Source organism: Equus asinus, chromosome 3 (genome assembly GCF_041296235.1).
Source record: "Equus asinus isolate D_3611 breed Donkey chromosome 3, EquAss-T2T_v2, whole genome shotgun sequence".
Taxonomy (NCBI): domain Eukaryota; kingdom Metazoa; phylum Chordata; class Mammalia; order Perissodactyla; family Equidae; genus Equus; species Equus asinus.
Window position 1 is genome coordinate 109,339,147 of NC_091792.1, and position 27,414 is coordinate 109,366,560.

At 35.2% G+C, this 27,414-nt stretch overlaps 1 protein-coding gene across 1 annotated transcript in view; it reads left to right on the forward strand.

Annotated features, from left to right (window-relative positions):
* Positions 1 to 27,414, forward strand: part of TMPRSS11D (transmembrane serine protease 11D) — a 55,116-nt gene that overhangs the window by 16,490 nt on the left and 11,212 nt on the right. The window contains exons 2-6 of the mRNA XM_014860172.3: positions 3,144 to 3,265; positions 5,440 to 5,558; positions 17,812 to 17,879; positions 23,436 to 23,593; positions 26,868 to 26,906. Coding sequence (XP_014715658.3) covers positions 3,144 to 3,265; positions 5,440 to 5,558; positions 17,812 to 17,879; positions 23,436 to 23,593; positions 26,868 to 26,906 — 506 coding nt within the window. The remainder of the gene's footprint in view (positions 1 to 3,143; positions 3,266 to 5,439; positions 5,559 to 17,811; positions 17,880 to 23,435; positions 23,594 to 26,867; positions 26,907 to 27,414) is intronic.

Genomic DNA, 27,414 nt, shown 5'->3' on the forward strand with positions numbered 1-27,414 from the left:
GAGGTCGGAGAGAGAGGAGTGCCAAAGCTTTCTTGGCTCCTGTCGGTTGAGGGAGGAGGTTATGTGAGAGGAAGTGCATGTTCTTTGATTCAAACCAACCTGGTTTCCATTTCCAGCTCTGTCACTCCTGAGTAATTATGAGTTATTTACTCTCTGAGCCTCAGTTTCCTTATCTTCAGAACAAGGATCATAATACCTAACTTACTTTACAAGACTATTATGAATATTGGCAATATACAAGTACAATGTCTGATGCTTAGGTTTTCATAATAAAAGTATAGAATAAGTTTTCCAACATTCATGTAATTTTCCACCTCAATGAAAGAGAAAAAGAGAGAGAGAAGCTTGTTAAACATGTCACAACTGCATATTTGTTTTGCTGTTTAAACGCAAGCACCAAAATTCTCAGTGATCAGGATCCTGCTTTAAAAGCAAAATATATTCTTGCGCAGATCTCTATTGCATTATAAATCAAACTTCAGACAGTGTTCACAAACATGTTTTCTCTAATAGTTTACAAAGTAAATACTGTGCACAATTTAGTTTCTGTTGGCATAAGATTTATAATCAGCCACATACAGAGGTTCAACGATAAGTTGCACTACCAAAAATAGAGCAGATATTTCTTCAGCTGTTTCTACAGGGTGGAACAACCCATTCTTATGCAATTAATTATGGCCTGTCAGCGTAAGGTAATTTGGGCTCCACACCCTTTGTTTACTGAGTCATGTTTCATGGTGCTTTTCAGTCATTGAATTCAAGAAGTTTTCCTTCAAGTGAAGCAAAGTTGGCTCTAAAGTCATTCTCATGGGAGGCTCATCTGAGCAAAAGCAAATGCTGACTCTCGCCTTCGGTTTTTGCTTTGCGGGGTTTTGGCATTAAATTTCGTTTTTTTTAGTACTTCTCACTCCACACTCATAAACCTTGACACATCAGTTCATCTCTGGAAAAGCCAGCCTCCGGTTGTTGAGGTGGAGGAGCAATCAGTTCAAAACTTATTTAGGTTTTAGAGTTTACACTTGCCTGCAACCCTGTCTTCTTTTGGCTCTTACACTGCTCAGCAGCCACTAATGTTTACTAAACTCATAAATGCCAAACACTGTGCATTTGTGATCACACGTCATTGGCACAACAACCCCAAAAGGAAACAGATGAGTAAACTAAGGCTCAAAAAGTTAGTGAATGTCAAAGTGCCAATTTTCTCCAACGTGAAAATTACTCAGAAGTGGTTCCCAAACATTGGATTCTGGACCGGTGCCAGTGAAAGTCAGTTTTCACTAGCATAGCAAAATGAACAAGTAAGAGCAATGTAGTAAAAAGACATTATAACACTAAAGCTCAATTACTCATCTTATTATTCTGAGATTATGCCCTTCCGACTTTTATACATTTAAATGCCCTTTTATTAAATGATAATGTTTGATCATGCTCAATTTTTTAAAATTGTGAATCTGCCTATTCAACAAAATTAAGTTGGAAAGTCTCTGTCCACCTCCAATAGTCTTCTGAACTGTTACTGGTCTCAGAGCTACAGCATACAATGCGCAGGTGATTACACTGTAAAATACCAAGAGGTGCCCCATGATAGGTATGTGAGTCAGGCAAAGCCCAAACAACACAGGCAACCCTGCTGTGAAACCTAAATGTCCAGGAACCACTGACCTTCAGAGCATTCCCTTCATAGTTATACCAGAATGTCAGCAAAACAAATAGAAAGAATGAAAGACCATATTCTGACTAAAAGTAACCACTTTTCAGCTCTAAGTCTTTTAAATCTAAAACACATCCAGGAATTAACACATGCAATAAATATTTATAAATATCATAAATATTTATGAACCACTTAAATATGCTAGGCACCCTATGAAGTGTCAGAAATACAGGCATGAATATTATCTTGACTTTCAAGGTTTTCACAGCCTAATAGATAACCTATTTAATAGGAATATATACTTTAGAACACTTAACCCCACTGATCTTTAAAATAGCCTTGTGACGTAAGTATTATTATTCCCATTTTTCAGATGAAGAAAGTCTCAGATAAATGACAAAATGATCTCTAAACACACAAAGGATAAAACAGGAATTCACACTCGGCTCTTCTGGCAACCTCCTCAGTTTGAGTGTGTGTGGTGCTGGGGAGGGAGGCAGCAAAGAAGATAGTAACCCGGGCTCTATGCTAATATAATACCAGATGCTGTGTTAGTAAAAGTCTATTGCCTTATACTGCAGTTGATAAATTTGTGGGGGAAAAAATGATAAATTACACAAATCCTCTGCTGTTGGTGCAGTTCTAATTCATTTCAAGTAGGAACTCTCCTGGATCTCAGCTCTCAGCCTCTGGCTACATCCCCATTTTTATTAATATGGAGAATATTACATTGAGCAATGCTACTGTTCTGGCTCCCTCTACCCCTCTTCACACCCCAAATGATCTATCTTCTGTACATCCCTGGGGATGGTGCCCAGAAAAGGGAGCTTACTACAGTAGCGTCCACATAGAGTCTTAGAAAGAGTTGTAGTAAAACAGAGAAAAATTAGTTGTTATTCTGGAGAACATCATCAACTGGTAGAAGGAAAAGCAATTGTAAACCATAGTTTAGATTTCCTTATCCTTCTGTCAAACTACCTAAATGTCAACACTTTTTTCAATTTTTTCTTTTAAAGATTGGCACCTGAGCTAACAACTGTTGCCAATCTTCTTTTTTTTTTTTCTGCTTTTTCTCCCCAAATCCCCCCAGTACATAGCTGTATATTTTAGTCACGGGTCCTTCTAGTTGTGGCACATGGGACACCACCTCAGCAGGGCCTGATGAGCGGTGCCATGTCCCCGCCCAGGATCAAAGTGGGTGAAAGCCTGGGCTGCCGAAGAGGAACACACCAACTTAACCACTCGGCCATGGGGCCAACCCCAATGTCAACACTTTTGTGTTGAAAAAAATTTGAAAGAAAAACCATCAAAAAGAGTGTTCAGTTCAAGTTCCTTTCCAGAACTAAATTCCTATCAAGAATTATTCAGTTTCCACTATAGAGAGCCATATGCAAGCTAAGAGACTTAGAAAGGCAGACAATCATCACGGGCACTGAAATGATGGTTTTTCTGAGTGAAATGCATGGCTTTGATCCTTTTCTCTTGTCTTAAGGCCAGCACGGGCACCATCAACCTCAAGATTCCTGAATCCATATGTAGTGTGTCTTCTTGTCGTCGCTGGGGTGGTGATCTTGGCAGTGACCATAGCTCTACTTGTCTACTTTCTAGCTTTTGGTAAGTAACAGAAGATTAAAAGTACCACCTTTCAGACTAAATAACTAAATATACTTTAAGATTAAAAGTTTGGCATTTTCTCTTTTATTGCCACTTTTATTTTTAAATATAACATAATCATGTATCTTATTCATTATATTCCTAACTGTATGCTCATGTCTATATTTTCCCTCAATCAATATTTTTCTCTTGTCTTTTTTGTCCATTTTAGTATGATAAATATTATTACCTAGGCATATATCTAGCCAAAGAAAAAACTCTTGATACTTTTCTGATGTTAGGATTTGCTCATTTTGCTTTTTCATTAATACCATGAGTTCCTTCTTCATTTAATAACCTGATAAAATTTTAAAAGTGAAATATTACAAAGAACCTTAAGTTTAAACATTTAAAAGTTGAATGTACCTAAGTGTTTGTTAACTCACGATCTGTCTCCTGAAAACAGTCTTAGGAGCAGAACAGTTACAATAGGAGATGAATTTGCAGTGAAGAAGCAGAAAGGGGTAAAAACAAACTTTAACAAAGATCCTGTTCTTTTATTATTTGTTTCTCTCATTTCTTTTAATTTTTTTTACTAAGTCACAAAAAAATAGGGAAGAATGACAAGATACAAATAATATAAAGAATATATATACCCTGCTCATTCATTAAAAACTTTCTTTAACATCTCAGTCAGTATTCTTTCAGATGTTTTAATGTAGATAAGATGTGTCAAATTTCACTACATGATATATGGTATAACCTGCTTTTTTCACTTAAAAATACATTTTGAGGTTATTTTTATTTCAGCTATAACTTTTAAATTGTGTGTGACTGTGGAGAGAGAGAGAACATAATTTATTGTACGTCATATTGTAAACAGGCAAAGATACTTAACTACGCAAAGGTTGAAAAACTCCCAATGGTGCAATAAAATTACGAACATTAGGAAAAGCAGTAATTAGGAGTAATCTTTTCTGCCAATCAAATTACAAATATCGTGGCTAAATTTTGCTATCAAATCACCTGGAGTCGACTATGTCTAAGGTGAATTACAGAAATAGGAAAAAGAAGCATCAAGTTCCCCATTAAATTTATGAGTTTTTACTCTTAATGATACTGTATAGTCATGCATTGCTTACTGATGAGAATATGTTCTGAGAAGTACATTCTTAGGGGATTCCATCATTGTGCAAACATCATACTTACACAAACCTAGATGGTATAGCCTACTACACACCTAAGCTACATGGTACTAATGTTATGGATCCACCACTGGATATGAAATCTGTCACTGACCCAAACATCACTAAGTGGGCATGACTATATTGTCACACTTAAACACAAAGGGAGGAACCTAGGTAAGTAGTCTTCGAACTATATCCCAGTGACCCCTTATGGCCCTAGAAAGACCTGTTCTCCACCACAAAGAACTACACTATCTTTCTCCCAAGATCTCCAACTCTTTCTTCTGTTTGAGCTATTTCTCTGCCGTAAATTCTGTATATGAATGATCTAAAGGAAGCAGAGATTTTTTTTCCTGAGACAAATTACGTTAGGTTACATTCACGTGCATAAAGTTTCTAAGATGAGTGCAAGTACGTTTTAAAGATTTTTATTTCCTTCACACAGCTGAGTATGTCCACTGGAAGACCCTTTTTGATGGAAATAATTCACTTTGGACAACCAAATTAGATGTCTTGTCAGAAGACTTATTTTCTAGCTTAGTCCAGAAAGACTAATGACAAATCACTAATTCCACTATAAAGAATATTATTTGAAATAATTTTTTAAACTATTCAGAATTACATGTGGTTATTCCTTGATGATAAATGGATAATAGCAAATTACAGACAATCATTAATATTTCTTGAACGAATAAATCTGAAAACACAAATCTCCCTAAAATATAGTAAGAATGAAAATTATGATACTTTTGAATGATTTTTAATTTCTCAAATAATAATGCAGCTCTGATTTTTATACATCTTTAACAGTTACAGCTTTGCCAATCTTCTTAAAAACTGAAAGAAAAATAATTTTATTATACTTACATTTATATTAAGTTTAGAGTTTTCTTTCTTTCAAGGCAAGCAAATTATTAAAAATTGTGTAATATAGCATCTCATAATCCTAAATAAAGATTAAAGTACTTAGTAACATGAGACTGATTCTGCCTTTTGTTTGTTTTACAGATCAAAAATCTCACTTTTACCGCAGCAGCTTCCAAATCCTAAATGTTCAATATAGTGATCAGTTAAATTCACCAGCTACACAAGAATATAGGACTTTGAGTGGAAGAATTGAATCTATGGTAAGTTAATATTTTATCCATATTTATTTTATGGATCATATATTTGATTCCATCATAATGAATATGATAATAAAGCTAATATTTGTGATATATTTGTAATTGCTAGATGCTCTACATATTTCCCTCTCTCAAATGTGAAAGATTTGATTCTTTGTGTTTTTTCCAAGTTAATTTGCAGGTATACTGGTTCTTATTCACATTTCAAGTCACCAGTGAAAAGTATTAGATGGATCATGAGTAAATTTTGTATGATTATTATTTCAAAGACTGAAAGTTATTGTTTGTGCAATTTAAGCATTACTGCTCACCTTGAGAATGCCTTTTTAAATCCTTTTCATTTTGTCTTCTTTCCTCCTTCTGCATTCAACCAAACACACACTTAGAAGATGTTAAAAGGTATGTTTGTATATCAATAATGCATAGTCTGGACATCACACCAAAGTGTGTTCAATGATACACATAGAAAATATACAAAGCAAGCTTGGATTTCCCCTTGAAGAGGCCAGGGTACCTACCAGAAAACCTACCAAAAGTGTACCCTTAGCATTCTTTCACCACCACAAAACAGAGTCTGCCCTTCAGCCGCACAGAGTCAGAACTGACCAGTCTCAGGGTTACTCACTTACCCTTACCTTTTTTAAGAGTCCAAAGAATATAAATTAATCCAATGGTTCTAAAATTTTAGCATGTAACAGAATCACCTGGCAGTCTTGTTAAAACACAGATTTCTGGGCCCCCATGTCAGAATTTCCGATTTAGTAGGTCTGGCGTAGGCCCAAGAATGTGCATTGCTAACAAGTTCCCAGGCGATGCTGACGCTAATGGTCCAGGGACTATACTTCAGGAACCACTATGGTAATCTATAAGAGTTATCACGGCTGGGGGATGGAATCATTTGCTTATCTAACATTTTTCCTCAGAAGAAAAGATTACTGGAAGCCAAGTTGTTAGACAACTGCTTGGTGAGCACGGAATTAGAGCAAGGGAAGTTAAGTATATCATTTAAGTGTTTAATGAGATCAGAATAAACAGCTGAATCAGAATTATTTTGGAAGAGAAGCTAGGCCAGGAGGCAGAGGTAGAGTTAACAGTGGGGAACAGCAGCTTATTATGTCAGAAGTGGGAGCCTCCTGCCCCTGCAATAAACAGTTATTAAGCATCAATCCTGCCAAATGCTGTAGACATACAACAATGGAATAGATAGTGGATCCTGCGTTTGTGGAGCTTAGTCTAACGTGGAAGATTAAACAAGCCTACAGATACTCACAATACAAGACATATAGGGAGGATGTGACAGAAGAGCAATGCAGACATGAGTTTGTGGTGAGAGGATAAATTATATCCAATCATGGAGACCAGAGACGGCTTCTTATAAAAGATGACTTTTCAGGTTGGCTGTAAGAATGAGTAGGGCACACTACCGCCAAAACATAAGCCAAGGCATTTAGGGGAGAAGGTGCTTAGCTAACAGGTTTGGACTTTATTTTGTAGGCAAAAAGTCTTGAGCTGGAGACAACATGATATGAACAGTCTTCAACAGATTCATGTTCAGAAATGTAAAACTTAGATTGTAAAGAGAAGAGCCTGCACACAGACTAGCTGGAAGCTTATTACAGTGGTCTAGAAAAGAGCCAAGAAGTTAAGACCTTGAATTAGGAAATATCCCAGAAAATGTGGAATTGCAGATAAAGCTTCCACATCTTGCTCACCAAAGAAACTCTTCTCCCCAACTTACTACTTTCTCCTCCCAAAATGTTCTGAAAAAAGCAACAGGAATATTTAGTTATATCATTTGTATGATGAGACAGCATTGTTTGGACTTCAAACCAATGGATACTTTTAAATTTCTTGAAGAAGCTACTAGAGATATAGACCCCATACTTCATTTTTTTGAGCTTCACTTTATTGTGCTTCATAGATAGTGCATTTTTTTTACAAACAGAAGGTTTGTGGCAACCTTGTGTTGTGCAAGTCGATTGGCACCATTTTTCCAACAGTATTTGCTCTCTTTGTATCTCTGTGTCACATTTTGGTAATTATTGCAATATTTAAAATTTTTCGCTATTATTATATTTGTTATGATGATCTGTGATCAGTGATCTTTGATGTTCCTACTATAATTGTTTTGGGGTGCCACACACTGTGCCCATTTGAGGCGGTGAACTTAAGGGATAAATGTTATGTGTTTTCTGATTTCTCCACTGACCAGCTGTTTCCTCGTCTTACTCTCTCTCCTTGGGCCTCCCTATTCTTTGAGACATAAAAATATTGAAATTAGGCCAATTAATCAATTAATAACCCTATTATGGTCTCTAAGTGTTCAAGTGAAAGGAAGAGTTGCACATCTCTCACCTGAAATAAAAAGCTAGAAACGATTAAGCTCAGTGAGGAAGGCATGTCAAAAGCCAAGACAGGCTGAAAGCTAGCTCTCTTGTGCCAAACAGTTAGCCAAGTGGTGAATGAAAAGGAAACGTTCTTTAAGGAAGTTAAAAGTGCTACTCCACTGAACACACAAATGATAAAAAAGCAAAACAATCTTACTGCTGTTATGGAGAAAGTTTTAGTGGTCTGAACAGATCAAACCAGCCACAACATTCCCTTAAGCCAAAGCCTAATCCAGAAGAAGGCCCTAACTCTCTTCGATTATATGAAGGGTGAGAGAGGTTAGGAAGCTTAGAAGAAACATCTGAAGTTGGCAGAGGTTGCTTCATGAGGTTTAAGGAAAGAAGCTGTCTCCATAACATAAAAGTACAAGGTGAAGTAGCAAGAGCAAGTGCTGATGTAGAAGCTGCAGCAAGTGATCCAGATGATGTGGCTAAGATCATTAATGAAAGTGGATACATCAAACAACAGATTTTCAATATAGATAAAACAGCCTTATATTGGAAGGAGATGCTATCTAGGATTTTCACAGCTAGAGAGGAGAAGTCAATGCCCGGCTTCAAAGCTTCGAAGAAGCTAAAGCTACCGGTGACTTTAAGTTGAAACCAATGTTCATTTAGCAGTCTGAAAATTCTCAGGTCCCTTAAGGATTATGCTAAACCTACTCTGCCTGTGCTCTATAAATGGAAACAACAAAGCCTAGATGACAGCACATGTTTATAACATGGTTTACTGAATATTTTAAGCCCACTGTTGAGACTTACTGCTAAGAAAAAAAGATTCCTTTCAAGATATTACTGGTCATTAATAATGTGCCTGGTCATCCAATAGCTCTGATGAAGATGTACAATGAGATTAATGTTGTTTTCATGCCTGTTAACATAATACCCATTCTTCAGCCCATGGATCAAGGAGTAATTTCAATTTTCACGTCTTATTATTTAAGAAATACATTTTATAAGGCTATAGCTGCCATCGCTAGTGATTCCTTTCACGGATCTGGGCAGTCAGTTGAAAAGTTTCTGGAAAGGATTCGCCATATCAGAGGCCATTAAGAACATTTGTGATTCATGGGAAGAGGTCAAAATAGCAACATTAACAGGAGTTTGGAAGTTGATTCCAACCCTCATGGATGAGTTTAAGAGGTTCCATGGTCGAAGTAACTGCAGATGTGGTAGAAATAGAATGAGAACTAGAATTAAAAGTGGTCGAGCATGAAAATGTGACTTAATTGCTGGAATCTCATGATAAAACTTTAACAGATGAGGAGTTGCTTGTTATGGATGAGCAAAGAAAGCAGTTTCTTGAGATGGAATCTACTCTTGGTGAAGATGATGTGAAGATTATTGACATGATAATAAAGTATTTAGAATATTACATAAACTTAATTGATAAAGCAAGGCTAAGGTTTGAGAGGATTGACTCTAATTTTGAAAGAAGTCCTACTGTAGGTAAAATGCTATCAAACAGCATGCATGCTACAGAGAAATTGTTCATGAAAGGAAGAGTCAATCGATGCAGCAAACTTCATTGTTATCTTATTTTAAGAAATTGCCATAGCCACCCCAGTCTTCATTAATCACTACACTGATCAGTCAGCAGCCATCAATATTGAGGCAAGACCCTCCACTAGCAAAAAAATTAGGAATTGCTGAAGATTCAGATGATGGTTAGCATTTTTTAGCAATAAAGCATTTTAATTAAGGTTTATACATTGTTATTTTAGGCATAATGCTATTACGCACTTAAAAGACTCTAGCATAGTGTAAACATAACTTTTACATGCACTGGAAAACCAAAAAGTTTGTATGATTCACTTTACTGCCATATTGACTTTATTGCCCTGGTCTGGAAATGAACCCACAATATCTCTGAGGAATGTCTGTATTCATAATGAAGTCCTCACACCCACACAAAGACAGCTTGTAATGTTTCAGCTGTGTACCCAGCTTAATAAAGGGAGCAAACTAAAAGGGTGTGTATCAAGAAGAATCTCAGCTTCATGATAGGGATTAGAATCCAGGTATTTGTCATTACAGCAAGATGTCAGAACTGTCTTCAGCCCCAATTAGGTCACTCAGTTCTTCCCAGATAGATTAAGCAGGTTAGGTCAGCTCATCCTTAATAGAGCATATGTAAAATTGCAAAAGGCTAATTTGGAGAGAAACGGCACAAAACAGGTTCAGCAATGTGAAGAGGATGAACTAAATAAATTTCTTTTGAAAAATACTACCAGTACTTTTGGAAGATATTCAAAAGTCTTTAGAACACAATTCCAATTAAAAAAATTATAATTTAGCTTGTAATTCTTAAACTATTCTCAAAAATGTTCAGTAAATTATAATGCACATATAGATCTCATCAAAATGAAAGTAGTTTTAGTATTGTCTCTTGCTATAAAGATAATAAACAAATAGGCAGAAAATTCAGGGAATTCAAGAAATATAAAGAAGAAAGAAATATGCACTAAATCTCAACACTTAGATATATCCACTATTAACATTTTGATGTTTCAAGTACCTTTCTATGCAAACTGCATACATCCTACAGGCACAAACATAAAAGTTTCTGTCAGTGGAATCATACTATATACGCTGGTTTATTATGTACTTTTTTTTCAAATATGTCAGAGGTATTTAAATATCAATAAATTTAGAAATATATCATTTTAAATAACAAAGCAGTATTATAGAGTGTAGATGTACAACATTTTATTTAAGCACTCCTCTATTGACAGTTTAAATTGTTCCCAGTTTTCCACTATTATATTCAACATTCTGATGACCACCTATGTTCACACATTCTTGCACACGAGTGATTATATTTTTGGGATATATTCCCGAAGTAGAATTACCAGAGTATAGGGCCAATGCATTTTTTATTTTTCTCTAGAGATTTTTAATTTTTTTATATTTAATAAGGATTTTATTTTAGACGTATTTTAGATTTACAGAGAAGTTGCATCACCAACAGTATATAAGTACGCGTAGGTATGCTTATTTCCCTACTGCATTAACACTAGGTGGTGTAAACCTTTTTAATTGTTGATATTCTGACAGGAGAGAAGTGATATCGCACTATTATTTTGATTCGCATTTCTTTGATTACTAGTAAGATTAATGTCTCTTCATATATTAGTAGATCATTTTTATTTCATTTTTTAAGATATGAAATTTTCATTTCATTTTTATAATTTCATTTCAATTGCTTGGTCATGACTTTGCCCATTTTCTTACTGGAGCATTGGTCTTTTTTACATGAATTTGAGAAAAACTCTTTCCATATTAGAATATTAAAATTTGTCTATAACTCATGTTGCATATATTTCTCTAATATGTGACTTGACTTTCAACTTCATTTAAAATGTAGGGGTTTTTAAATGCCAAATAGATTTAACTTTTTATGTAGCCAGAATTATTAATCCTTTTTATGATTTCTCACTTTTGTGCTAGGTTAAAAATGACTTTCTCCACTCCAAATACTCTTCAAAATGTTCACTCACATTTTCTTTTCATAATTTTATTATTTCCAGTTTTTAGAATTTTATCTTTGATTCATCTGTAATTTATTCTTTAACAAGGTAGAGATCCAGCTTTTTTCCCCCAAGTAGCTAGGTGGTGGTACCAAAACAATATGTTAAATAGTGCAATAGATTTGTTTGTCATGCCACCTTTATCATAGGCTAAATTCCTCCTTTTCTTTTATCTGTACTCTAGTCTTTTTCACTTTCTGTACTCTACTCTTTTTAATCTTTGCTTGCACCAATACTAAGCTATTTAGAGTACTGTTTATATTTTTATAATGTTTATATATTTATAATACTGTTGCAAACAGTATTACTGTTTACATGTTTACAATATACTTAAACATCTGGCAGAGCAAGATTTGCCTTGAAATTCTTCTTATTTATGATTCTCATGGTTAATCTCATTTATTTATCCTTCTGTAAAAACCCTTTGAACATTTAAAACACTATATGAATAATATTCTAATATAGTGTTTTATAGTTTACAAAGCACTTTCACATACATTATCTAACCTTCAACTCACAACAGCCATATGAATTAAAAAATTATTTTTATAGGTGGGTAAGCAAAGGTTGTGAGATTAAAAAAACATGTCAAAGGCCATTCAACTAGAAAGTGGTAGAGCCAGAATTCAAACTAAGTCTCCTGACTCCACATGCACGAATCATACCATTTCCCAATGGTAACACGAGTACTATTATTATCCTTGAACCATAGACAACATTGCTGCACTTAAGGAGCAATGGAATTGTCTCAGAACTTTCCACCACATTAAGCAATTCACTTCTCTGTTCTGGTTCTCAGTTTATTCATCAATAAAATAAAATCACTGGACTAGATGATTTTTATAGTACATTCTAACTCAAAAAAATCTATGATTTTGTGATTTTAATGCAAGATATCCATGCCACCCGTTCACCTGTTTTTCTTATCCTGCCCCTCTGGCCACTCCTTCTCTGTGTCCTTTCCAGGCTCACCTTCCCCTACGCCACCACTAAATGTTGAAATTGCCCCAAGGCTTTAATCTACACACTCCTCTCTTCTAACACTATTTTCTATCTCTAGATGATCTTACCCATGACCATTATTTCAACCAACACTTATATACTAATGAGTCACTCTATCCCCAGGCCAGACTTTTTTTCTGTACTTCAGACATTTTCACCCACGTACCAGCTTGATATCTCTCTATGGATGTTTTAGAAACATCTCAAATACATTATGTCCCAAAATCAAACTCATAGTCTCCCCAGACTATCTTCACTTTTTTCCAATAATCCTATCCCCATTAATATCAATATCATATATTCAGTTTCCTAAACTAGAAACCTAGAATTCATGCTAGACATACTGCTCTCTATCATACAAGAATCCAATCCATTACCAATCCCTGTAGGTTTTATCCCCTGTATTTCCTTCAAATCCATTCATTTCTCTGCATGTCTGCTACCACCATGTCCAGCCAAGCCACCACCTCTACTCTGGGGTACTAAAATAGCATCATAACTAATTTGCCTGATTTTGTCCCTAAAATTGATTATCCGTATGCAGCAAGAGAGATTGTTCTCAAATTGCAAATCTGATTACATTATCCCTTTTGTTTAAAGCACTTCAGTGACGTCCCATTATTTATGATAAAGACCAAATGCTTCACACACTAACAAGACCTGCATGGTCTAGCTTTCCTACCACCCTAGCATCCTTGCTCTCTATGCTACAGTTGCACTGGCCTCCTTTCATTCCTTAAACACAAACTGTTCACCTGTACCACAGGACTTTGCCTGTGCCATTCCCTCTACTTGTGAGGCTTTTTCCTTCCTCTTCAACCAGCTAACTCTGATTCTCCCTGAAGATCTCAGCTCCATAAGCATTTCCTCTGAGAAACTTCTCTAACTCATTGGCTGGATCAAATTCCTCCACTATATGGTTGCACTTATCAGAGTTATAATTTTACTTAAATGTGTATGATAATTTGGTTAGTGCCTGTCTCCTCCCAGTAGATATAAGCTCAATGATGGCAAGGATTGTTTATTTTCTCTCACTATTGTATCCCAGTGCTTGATGGAAGGGCCGTGGAGTACAAGAGGTACTCAAAAACTCCCATTGATTGAGTGAAAAAATGAACAGTACCATTTAGAAATAATGAAAGCACCTGTTTGCAAAATACATGTATCAAAACTATGAATGCATTCTGATTGAATGGGTCTCTCCAAATAAAACAAGACATTTCAATCAGGATTCCTATCTGGGATGAGCTGAATCATTCAAATGCCCCTTTGGTTAGGGGTGGTATTGCAACCGAAACTGCATATGACAGTTGCCATTTTTTCCAAAATAAACCTAATGACAGCCCTATAAACAAGCTAGGATAGAGGAAGAAAAAGAAAGCAGTATCAATCTGAAATTAATCTTATCACATCATTTATACCATCAGGGCTTTTGGGTAAAATTCATTTCAGGCACTTCCATGTAATAATCATTGATTGTTGCCTAATGCCTAAAGGGGAATTTAGCACATACCTGGCATTCAAATATTTGTTGAATGAGTGAATAAATAATGCATTCTCTTGGTTCCTGTGCCAAGTCCTAGGGACACAAAATAAACACATCATTGCAGTCATGGTGAAGCTCACGGTGCTCTCCAAAGCTGGGTTGTGCATCCCAGGGAGGGATTCACAAAAATTTATTGGAGTGATGGAAGAAAATACTCAAACATCACTCTGCATGTATTTTTTCCCTTAAAAATTTTTTTTAAAAAAGGAAGAAAGAAACTTAGCTTTGTTACTATTTGCAAAAGAATTGATATTGCCACCTTCATTTGGATTTATGTTAGCTGGTCCCACACAATGTGTGTAATGATATCTTGAGGGAAAAGGAGGAGGACAATAACACAGTAAAGCTGACTGGGCTTCAGCACACATTTCCCTGCTTTCAGTCGACCTCAACGATGTGCAGTTTTCATTGGATGAAAGATTATATTATCTAGCTCTAAAAGTAAACTAAATCTCCCCCAAATTAATCAGGGGACTGAGAAGAAGTCTGCAAAACACACAAAAAATTAAAAACTGCAATTTGAAGATAACGCTAATACATAAGCACAGTAACGAATAAGCAAATGAACAATAAAATGATTACAGAGCTGACCCTCTTCTGCTCCCAGCTAGAGCCATATTACCAGGTGAAGCAATACCTTAAGGAAAGCCATATGCTTCTTAAGAGAGATTTATTACACACACACACACAGCCTGTCCCTTCAAGGTATAAATGTGAGAAATTAACCACTTTTTAAATAAAACATCCCATGGAGAGAAGACTGAAAATATATGTTTAGCAATGTGTTCATCGTTAGGTGACTGAGTTTTTTTTTTTTTTTTTACTGTATGTTATCTGTAAAAGTGTTTAGACATGCACATACAAAAATTTGGGGGAAAAGATAAACTATCATGGTTGGTTGATTTTGAACACCCTTCTTTTAAAAAAGTTTAAAATGAAACACTTTTTTAAGTTTTAAGAACTTTATTTGGTTCTCCCAATGATGCCCTTCATGCATTTGGACCACATAATTGTGTGGAAACTCCTTCAGCACTTCAAACCAAATGTTTAAACTAAACTTAGAATCATAGCTTTGAGTCATTTTACCACAAAGCGTTTCAAAAATTATAAACTCTATCCAATCATATTAACAGTGAAAATTTTATTATTGAAAAAATAAATGGAATAAAATATGTTTATTCTGTAACTCAGTCTTTTTTAATTTCTAATATTTTCAAATATTTTATGATGTACATTGTTAGTACAGTATTATTACATGTATATAATTTATAAATAAATATACATGCTTTGCCTACTCATGCATAAAACGTTTTACCAATAGGAGTGTATAATGAAAAATATTTGGAGACCATTGTAGTAATAGATAGATCATATTTACCATGTATTTTATGTTTTTCTTGAAAGCTAAGTTTTCCCAATCCTCTAATTAAACAGAAAAGAAAGTTGTAATTGGCGGGTGATTGAAATCACAAAAAAATTTATTCCTATTATTCATCTCATGAATAATATGAACAAAACTGTATCTATCAGGTAAGAAGGCACTGAAAATAAGGAGGTGATTTATCTTCATGGGTAGCTAATGAGATCTTTTCTCTCTAAAGATAAAATATTCATGACAATTATAGACAATCTATATGTAATGTTTTACCCTTTATGTGACCTATTCTATTAACAAATTTAATGATATTCGCTTTGTTAGAATTTACTGAAATCATCTATATCTCACTTCAATTCTCATAAATTATGAATATTACTGAGGTATGACGATTCTAGACTACTCTAGAATACAAAGATACTATTGTCACCTTAAATCAGTAAGGAAATATAAAATAGTTCTCTCTTTTTTCATTGTTTACTTGATTTTTGTCCACTGTCACAAAAAGCTCAATATCACAGGTTACAAAATCAAATGAGCGTGAAAGTAAACTCCTTTGACCCTTTGAACACAGTAATAATTTTGAAGGAAGGGAAAGGGCCAAAAAGTTGACTGTAAAGCTCACTAAAAGTAGATGCGTAGTTTCTGGGAGTTATAGCAGTTAGTTGTGTACAGATAAATTTTTTTAATACACTTTTGACTGTTCTCCTTTTACAGATGGAGAAGGTGAGAGGAAGAAAGGTTACAAGGTTCATTCAGGTTCTCATAGCAAGCTAGCTATCTCTGTGTTCTCCATCTACTGCCCTTTCCACTATCCCATTAGCACCCTCTTCCAGCATCTGCTAATTTTCTACCAAGCATTTGACAAGTTCTAATGAAAGAATCAGTGGCAATTTTACCCACTCTGTGAAATATGGAAACTTAACAACAGGCCTCCTCTTTTATCCCTGTTTATGGATATCAATCAATTAATCAACTCACTTTCTTTATGTTGCTTATTACCTTGATCTTCACAGTTTTCCACATAACAAAAATGTCATAATTAAAACGGACTTTTAACACTTTGTTCCAGTGTAGGCTATGCTGGTGCAATGCCAAATCATGAATTAACATACAACTACAAGAAATATTTATCCAAATTTTAGCCATTCCTTCAGCTTTAGGTCATTTTCTTTTACTTCTGTTAAAGTCAAGTAAAATTAAAGTTAAACAATTTTACTAAAATACCTCCTGTAATACACTATATGAATAAACATATTAAAACCCATCCTCCTACATAGTTAACTGAAATATAGCTCACCAAATGACAGCAACAGTTAATTCTAGATCATAGAATTTGGTGTCATTTTTTGCTTTCTTCTTAATACTTAAGAGTATTTATTGAATTTTTAAAATAGGAACATTAATTATTTCCATGAAAGCAATAGTCTTATTATTCTTAAAAACCTTCAAGGCCTTTTTGGAAAGAAAGAAAATGACCATTTTTTCAAACAACTGGTTGGTCTGATATCAGCCTATAGGAATGGATATCTTAAAAGACACCGTGTGATATAATACAGATTCCACAAACTTCACAGTTTCAAGAAGAATTGGTTTCAAATCCTGACAATGTAATATTCAGCATACTACTTATTAATTTCCCCATCTTTATCTTTTCATGTCTACCTCGACTTTGTTGCAACCTCACAGTACAAGCCAATGGAATCCACTTTCCTTTATGAAACGTCAATACCTCAGACCCTGCATCTTGGAAGAGCCGTTACAATTACAGAACCAATCTTAGTTCACTGTGAAGCTGATCCTTATACCTCAAGAGGACCATCCTTGCCGAGACTGAGCAATGATTCAGGGAGATAGCTAAGGTTAAGATAGCTAAAGAAATTACCTACTGATGTTAAAAAATAACCTCTGATACTCATGCATTAATCAGAAATAACAAGGAAAAGACTGTCCTTTGCTTCTCCTTCTCATCATACTCTCCACTGCTACTCATTTTAATCTGGTTTTACTCACTTTAAAACAGTTGTGAGGGATCACACAATGTAAGTTATACCAGTGGATTCCCCCGGTGTTGGCTTGGCTCCTGCCCCAACCACCTTGGAAACAGTCACCAAATCACATAACATGAGTTCTCACTGAATAAAATATCTGACGCGTTTGGAATGACTTCTAGTGAAGAGAGATCCTGTTCATTATTGTCTTTGTTTAATAGATGAAGAAATAGACACTGCAGCAAAAGATTACATAATGAACCTAAATCAATCCCACATGTACTGAGATGGAGTTGAACTAAACTGAACTGAACTGAAAACTCAAGTCTCTATTCCTCATTACCATAAGTCCCACGTTGTAGAGTTGGGAGGAAGGAGAGGAAGAACTACAATTACAGAGAGGTCTTTTTCCTTTCTTTCTACAGATTACTAAAACATTAAAAGAGTCAAATTTAAGAAATCAGTTCATCAAAGCTCATGTTGTCAAAATCAGGTGAGTGGAACTGTATCAAAAAATATATAAGCATAGATACAATTTGGCATATTTGACTTTTGTTCACAGCATGGATGATGAACGAGATGTTCACAAAATTTGTTGCAATATTATGAAGATAGTATAATGAACAGCTTAAAAAATGCTAAAGCAAAAATACAAATGAAACATGCCACATGTGATTTACCTACTAATGTAAATAACCATATTACTTCAATTCTTGGCGGGGAAAAGAGGAAAGGGGAGAAGAGAGGCTGGTGAACTGCAGTAACAGGGCTATCCTATTATACAAAAACAGTGGATACCATTCATATTCCAGTCTATGTAAACAGTGCCTCCTGAAGTCATGCAATGCTGTGGTGCTGATGTATTAATCCAAGATCAGAGCACTATAATCAACATCAAAAGTAGCTTCTAGTCTTTGTTTGCCTGGAATACTATAATGTAAAGAATGCTATGGCTAAATCCAAGCATGTCAGTCATGAATTAACAACAGAGGGAATAGTGGCACGCGTGCCAGCTATTTGCCATTCCTGCCTTAGTTGAATATGTGTCTATCAGTGACAGGCCCTCTCAACTAAAACAGTCACCCTCACTCACCCTACTACAAACATCGCAAATGCCGACATTGCTCAATCCTTCAAGTAATATGCAAAAGTTATGTGGAAGGGAGAAGAATTATATTAATTCTTTCTTGAATACTAACACCACAAGAAAATTAATTTTTCTTATTCTCTGTAGTCACCTAGTAATTACCCAAGAGCACAGAGCTCTGGTCAGGTAAGTTTTGTTGAGCAGTTAGAGGAGTAGGAAGAATCCACAGGGAGAGTATTTTGCAAAATGCATTTCAGTCAGTTCAGTACACATTTACCTTAGTACTTTCTTGTGAACTCTCTGTATTAGCCAATAGCTCGCAAAATTTGTAGGACTGAATGAGCCATGTACATTTTCTCTCCTTTTGTTCACTTCCCACTTACCACTCAATCCCCTGCATTCTCACTTCTGACCCCACCGCAAAATGCTAATTGTTCTTGCCAAGTTCAACAATGACAGCCACATCACAGACTCCAAAGAATTCATGTCAGTCCTCTGTTTGGACCTCTCAACAGTATTTGGACCTGTTGGACTTTGAATTGTCCTTGAAATAGTGCCATCCTGTGGTTTCTATGACCATAAACACCCTGATTTTCTCTTACCTTTCCAGTTACTCCTCAATTTCTTTGCTAGTTTTTATTCCTTCTCTGTACATTTCTCAAATGTTGTTGAATGTCAGGCTGTGCTATAAGCCTTTCATCTTCTCAGTTCTTATTCTCTCCTTTCAGCGGCTTCCTTGCCACCTATGTGCTGATTATTCTCAGAGTTGTATCTCTGGGCCAGTCGTCTCCTCTTATCTCTAGACATGAATATACACAACTATATGGATATCTTGCAGACAACTCAACTTTAATATGTCCAGACCTGAACCCATCCTCTCCCCCACCAAATATGTTACTCTTCTAATGTTGCCTACCTCTATCAATGCCATCACCTTCAACCCAATTTCTCAAGAAAGAAATATGAGAATCATCTTTATTTCCTGTCTCTCCTTCAACCCACGGATCCAATAATCTAATCTTCACAATTCTATTTCCTAAATATCTCTAAGATTCATAACTTTTCTTCAAACACACTGCCGTCAACCTTCTCTCTCCTGGAGACTCCTTTCCTCCAGTCTTGCTGCACTTCACATTCTACATAGCAGCCAGAAAGATTTTTTGAAACAACAATCTAAATATATTATTCCCTTAGTTAAAATCCTTCTAATGGCCACTCCTTACCCTTATTATACGTCAAATATTACAAATAAATAAATATATATTCTCTGTATATATATTATATATGTAATCGTGATACATATGTAGTGGATATGTATATATATAGATTACATGTATATGTGTATATACATTTACACTGCGACATTTACACTGGTGGGTAAAGAACAGGGTGGAGTGGAGTGTAAGATAAGCCCAGAGACAGAGACGGTGGGAGGAAGTCAGATACAGGAAGGTCTGGAGAGTAGCGAAAATTTTAAAACAAAGTTTACTAAACACTCCTTTATCTGACATCCTCCTACCATCTCCATCTCTGGGCTTATCTTTCACTAGTCTCCATCCTGCTCTTTACTCACCAGTCCTGTTAGACTACTTTGAGTTCTTCATTCTCCCTAATCTCAAGACCTTCATTTAAGCTATTCCCTCTGTCTGAAATACACACATACACACATGCAAACACACATCCCACTTTTTCCCCTTTCCTTTGTGTTTTAAAATCTAGTGTGTTAATCAAAAATTTGAGGTATAGTAAGGCCAACAAATTAGGAGATGATTACCCTTGAAAAGACAGTTTCTAACTCACAGTTCCCAAGAGGAAGGGGCATGACTCTCTGATAGAGTTGCTATGAAGATCAAATAAATTAGTAGGTGTAAAACACTTAGTCCTGTTTGAGCATCTGTTTATGTTTATCATTCACTGAGGATCCCTCTTCTTTGAATTACAAATTCATATCTTTTCCATTTTTTTCTATTATTTGTGTTGTTCTTATTGATCCATAGGAGTCCTGTATGAATAGTAGGTACCAATCATTTGTCACTTTCTGAGTTGCAAACATATTCTCCCTGCCTATAGCACATCTTTACACTGTGTTTATGGCATCTTCTGTTGTGGAAAATCAGTTGCAAAATGTCATTTAAGAAATCCTTCCTCCTCCTGTATATAAAGACATTCTCCCATATTTTCTGGTAGTTTTAAATTTTTGCTGTTCATATTCAAGTGCTTTGTTTGTGTACAGTATAGAGATCTATTTATTTTTTCCATATGAGTCACTTTCTTTCAGATTTGTAATTCCACTTCTATGATACGTTGTTTACATATATCTGTGAGTCAGTTTCTGGATGATGAATTCTGTTCCTTCCTATTAATCTTAATAATTATGTCATTCACATAAAATCTACCACTATGGCTTTGTTTATTTCTCCTTGTTCAATATATTTTAAGGACATATTATCAAGTGCCTATATGTTTAGAATTGTTATATCTTCCAAATGAATTATCTTTTATCAAGGTATTAATCTTTTTTATCTCTAATGTTTTTTAATCTTAAAATCACTTATGTCTGATACTATTATGGCTACATTGACTTTCTTATGGTTCTTATTTTCCAATATATCTTTATCCACCCTTTTATTTTCAATATTTATCTATACTTATAGGTTAGATATTTCTCCTGAAGTAAGATGACAGCTAGATTACATTTTCTAATGCATCCTGATCTTCTTTACCTTCAACTGGAATTTACATTTATTGTGATGACTGTTACATTTGGATTTATTTTGTGTTCTATATAATTTTGTGTTCTTTATCCTGCTTTTTCTATGCTTCTTTTTCCTACTGTCTTATCCCATTTTTTGGTATGATTGAGTTTTCCTCATTTTCTTCTCTTCTTTGACTAGTTTGAAGTTCTACATCCCATTTATCTTATTTTAGTAATTATCCTTAAAATTTAAACAAAGAGAGTTGGCTTAATCCACTACCCTTGCTTTCAGATAATACAGGGAACTTGAAACTCTTATTCATGCTATTATTAATGATGTTTTAAGTTCCACTTTATTTGTAATGACTCCAAATTAGCCATCGTAACTGTCAATGCCTTTTTAGATTATCAGTTTTCCATTTTCTTTGCTCCTATTTCTTCCCGTACCTGTACCTTACACTCCCCTTCTGGGTTCAATTTCCTTCTTACTGAAGTACTTCCTTTATAAATTCTTTCACAAGAGTACATAAGCAATAAACTATACATTTTTTTGTTTTGCTTTGATCTGAAAACTGTCCTTATTTTAGCCTCATTCTTGACTAACACTTTAGTGTGGATATAAAATTCTAAGTAGATAGCTATTTTTTCTCAGAACTTTGAAGGTACGATTATATACTGCCTTTCATTGTTGCTATTAAGAAATTGCCCTTCAGTCAAAATGTTCTTTGGTAGCTAATATTTTCTCTGTTGTTTGAAAAATCTTCCATTTGTCTTTGGAGTTCAGAGTTTTGTGATGACATACTATTTGTGTGTGGGTTTTCTTTTATTTAGTATGTTTCAGACTCATTGTGATCTTCATCAATTCTAGATAATTCTCATTATCTTTTCGAATATTGCAACTCTTTTATTTTTGTGTGATCTTCTTTAGTATTGTATTAGGTAAACATTGAGCCCTTTCCTGTCTCTTAGCCTCTATTTGATTCTTTTCATCTCTTTATCTGTTTTTTTACCTTCCATGTGATTTCTTCATCTCTGTCTTCAGCTTTGTCTAATATTATGTGTAACCCATCCATTGACTTTTTTTTATTGAGGTCATATTGGTTTATAATATCGTGTAGTTTCAGGTGTACATTATTTATCAATTTCTGTATACACTGCATCTTGCTCAACATGAATAGTCTAGTTTTTATCCATCACCATACATATACACATACATACATCTTTACCCCTTTTGCTCTCCCCACTCCTTCTCCTTTTCCCCTCTGGTAACTTCTAATCTGTTCTACTTATCCATGTGTTTGTTTATCTTCCACATATGAGTGAAATCATATGGTCTTTGTCTTTCTCTGTCTGGTTTATTTTGTTTAACATAATACCCTCAAAGTCCATCCATGTTGTTGCAAACAGGATGATTTTGTCCTTTTTATGGCTGAATAATATTTCATTGTATATCTATATATCACATCTTCTTTATCCATTCATCGGTTGTTGGGCACTTAGGTTGCTTCCAAGTCTTGGCTATTGTGAATAATGCTGCAATGAATATAGGGGTGCATAAATCTCTTTGTATTGTTGATTTCATGTTCTTTGGGTAAATACCCAGTAGTGGGATAGCTGCATTGCATGATATTTCTATTTTTAATTTTTTGAGAAATCTCCATACTGTTTTACGTAGTGGCTGCATCAGTTTGCATTTCCACCAGCAGTGTATAAGGGTTCCCTTTGCTCCACATCCTCTCCAACATTTGTTATTTTTTGTCTTGTTAATTATAGTTAAGTATAAGGTGATATCTCATTGTAGTTTGTTTTTTTCTGAAGATTTGTGAAGTCTAATTATAGCTAATACTTACAGTACACTTACTGTATGCTATGTACTCCTCCCAAAAGTTTTGCATATATTAATTCATGTAATCTTCATAACAACCCATTTTAATGTGAGTAGACTTAGATACAGAAAGATTAAGAAATAAATAACTTACCCAAAGTCAAACAGTAAAGGGTAGAGTTGGTATTCAAACTCTGGCATTCTGGCTTCCAAGCCAGCTATATTGAATGGTGGGTACAGTGTACTATGCACTGAAATCAAATATTTGCGAGACAGCATTGTGATATGTCATTACATATGCAAACAGTGTTATGTGAATATGTTCTAAAGTTAAATTCCTCGAGTAAAAATTTTTTAATCTTTAATCAAGAAGAGTATATAAATAGAACAGCAGAAAATTATCATAATTACCCATTTTTAAAAATATCTTTATGGTTTTCAGGCAAAGTGGTAGTGGTGTGATAGCAGATACTGTCATGAAATTTAAATTCACTAGACCAAACAGTGGAGCATTAATGAAAAGAAGAATTGAGGCTGTTTTACACCAAGTACTGAATAACTCTGGAAACTTGGAAATAAACCCTTCAACTGAGATAACACGCAAGTACCATTTTTTATATACCATTTTATTTCAATACATCCCTCAACTTAACCAGTTATAATTCACATTTTAATTTAATGAGACTGACTTTATGAAAACAATATATTATAAAGCTAGATAGATATAATATATAGCTCTCTAATATGAAACATTCCGAAGTTTATAGAATCATTTAGCATTCATATAGGAAATTTTATTCTCTAAAAATTCTTCATTAATTTCCCCTTTCAACACTTCTTTGGAAGGATGTTGTTGTGACTTGTTCAATTGTAGGTATGCTATCAGAATGGTAAACAGCTGCTCAAGGTCAGAGAACAATTTAATTTATGATTCACCTCACCCAGAACAGATCATACAATCAGAAGGTATCCGGTAAATACTTGTAGAATAAACAAGTAAATTAGAAGACTTAGGATTTTCCCTGTCTCCTCTCTGACTATCCTCTCTCCTTCTGCCTGTCTTGAATCAGTTTCCATGTTTTCCCTCCTTATCCTGTCACTCTGGTCCAAGCTAACATCATTTATTACCTGAACTACTGCATTAGCCTCCTTACTACTTCTTATATAATTTCTTGGCCCCTTCCAATTCGCTGTCCACATATTGATCAAGGAAATACAAATACAATCTTGCTTAAAAGTCTCCCATAGCTCCCCACCAAAATATCACCTGCAAGTGGGATATCATATTTTCCGGTTAGCCCAGGACAGTCTCAGTTCATGCCAACTGTGCAAGAACCATTATTAATATCGCTCCCTAAGTGTCCTGGTTTGGACAATAAATAATATGGCCATCTCATCTAAAGCACTGCATGATCTGGTTCATACTTAGCCTGCCAGCCATTTATTATAGCACTCTTTTCCTCATTCACCATAATCTGGCCACACTTTCATTTTCTCTATTTGCCAAGCTTCTCTCTTTCCTGCCTCAGGGTCTTTGCATACGTTGTTCCAGTTTCTTATAACACTCCCTAGATCACACCCTCACATCCATCAGGTCTCATCTGAATCACTCCTTTCTAGTGTAAGCCTTTTGTAATTCCATTTCTCAATCCTTTACCTGTGTCACAGACTCCTTCATAACATTTATCACAACTGAAACTACAAAATTATTTGCGTGATTTTTGTATTGTTTATCTTCATCCTTAAGCTTTCTAAAGGCAAGAACAAGTCTGCCTTGTTCATCCTACTGTCCTTCTACCACCCAGTATTTAGCACATAATAGATACTCCATTAATATTTGTTGCATGACTAAAAGAAAGGAATTACTTAACACGTACATAGAATTTAAGGACACACCTCTAATTTTGTCCTGTACCGCCAGTTTAATAAACTGTGATTCCCTCGTAATAAGCTCAAGATTAAAGGATTTTGGTAGCTCCCACAGTGGACTGGTATTCAATCAGTAGATACCGGTTACAGCTGTACTATTTGTTAAAATATTGAAATGCCTTCCTATCTGTTGGTAAACAACTCTGCACCAGCCAACAGAGTTGTTTCCCCAGCCCCTGCAAATCCGCCCATCCCTACCCTGTCCTCTGCAACTAAAGCGTTAATGGTTAGCACAACAGGGGCCTCCAAGACTGCTGCAGTTCCATGGCTGGCTGTGTCCTTTCTGACTGGCTGATGCTCATGTATTTGTTTAATACTCACAACAAATACATCTTATAGATATTTTTATTGTCCCCCTCAGAAAAGATAGATAATTGTCCAGGGTCATGCAGTCAGTATGTAGGGGAATCAGGATTTGAATTCAAGTCTCTCCTGTTGAAAGAACAAAAAGGTGTGATCAGCTCTTTTTATTTTCTGCCTCCAAAAGGATGTTATGGCTCTTCTGACACTCACAAAGCAGATGTGATACCCAAATCCTGTGAAACTTCCGGCAACAAATAATTTTGCATAAATTGATTTTAGAGAGAATGAAAACCTGTCTCAGCAGTTTAGATTTATCTTATAGGAAATAAGAAGCTGATTTCTCATTAAAAGATTTCAAGCAGGAAAGGATATCATGTGACATACATTTTTAGAAAAATCAATCTGGTAAAGTAGAGGTGGACGCACTGAGAAGCACAAAAGTGGAAGCAGGGAACCCAGTATGAAGGTTATTGAATAGTATAGGTGGCAAATGTGAAAGCATGAACTAAAGTAGTAGCCAAAGGGATGGGGAGAATAGGACTAATTCAAAGGATAGTTAGAGGCTAGAAAGTACAAAACCTTGAATCCAATAAGATGTGGAAAAAATGAGAAAGGAGGATTTAGAGATCATTTCAGATTTCTAGCTATTGATGGAAGTGGTGCCATTTACTAAAGGAAATATAAATAGCAAATTTTAGATAAAATTTGGATAGACTGAGTTTGAGCTGGCTGTAGGACATGCAGAGAAAACTGTCTGGCAAGCAGAACGTAAACTGGAATAGACAGACCTCCGCTATCTGACCAACAGATTCTCTTTTCCTTCCCACCATTCTACTTTCTCTCCCACCATTTCCCTTCATGCAACACTTGCACTAGCTCTACCAACTTTATTGCTCCACAAATATTATACACCCCCACACTTTTGTGCCCACTATACCTTCTACCTGGAATGCCTTTTCACCTCTCATCTGCCTGAGAAATTCCTTTTAGGTCTTCAAACTACAGTTCAAATGTTATTCTCACCAAGATAACTTCTGGAATCTCTCAGAGAGCAGTAGCTACTCTCTCCCTTCTCTTCTCCTCTATACACTTAAATTTATTTGAATGCTTCCTGATTAATTTCTACCCGTAAATTGTGTGAGGGCAAACTCCCTGTATTTTGCTTACTGTTATACCTGCACTACTGAGAATAGTATCAGTAGAGTAATACAGATATACCTATCTACACACATATATATATATATTAGATTAAATGAAAAATTAACTTCTTTTGTAGCATTTATCACATCGTATCTCAATGACTTGCTCATGCTACTGTTTTCCCAACTAAACTGAGTGACTTGAGAACAGGGATATCTTTTAAATATCTTTTAAGTATTTTTTTGTGTCAGATGAGAAATTCAAGCATGGACTTTAGTTTACATAACAATAAATTGGGGGAAAATTGTAAACAAAGATTTTTGGGCCCTAAGACTCAGAAACTCTTTCAGCAAGTCTGAGCTAAGCCTAGGAATTTGTTTTTTAGCATCTCTCTAAGTGATTTTAATCATGGTTATCTGAGGACTACACTTTAAGAAATTAAGGTGAAATGATACATAGTCCTTATTGTATTGATCTTACTCTCACTTTTCTTTAACACCAGAAATTACTGACCAGGATACAGTAAATATTCTCACTCAAGGTAAGTTTTAAAATTACTTTATAAATATAGTTAACCAAAATATAAAGAGTAAATGTTCAAGTCATTCGTGCTCTTTGCCAAGGCAGTGCCTATTGAGGTGGTATTTTTATTCGTAGTTCACTCATGGGGGTTGCTGTGGAGATAAGACTCTGCTGATTCCATTGGCCCATGGACTGATGGCCAAGCTAGCCCATCCTTTTAGAAGAAGGAAGAAGTAGCAATGGCATGCCACTCTGTATCAAGTTTGAACTCATGAAAAATTTGTGGCAGCTTTGGGAAGTTTTTCCTGCCCTGGTTCCATGATGGCATTTCTGTAGACTTGCAAATTATGTTTGGTGGCATCATTTATATGGCTTCTCCTAACCACTAGAATAGCTTGTTTTGTTTTGGATTTTGATTAATCATAAAGTATAATAAGAAAAATATAAAAAGTGTTGTCAGTTCTATGTCTATAACCTGAAGGAGAATTCACTGTTTTCCAATGTCATTCTGTATACTCTCAGGCAAG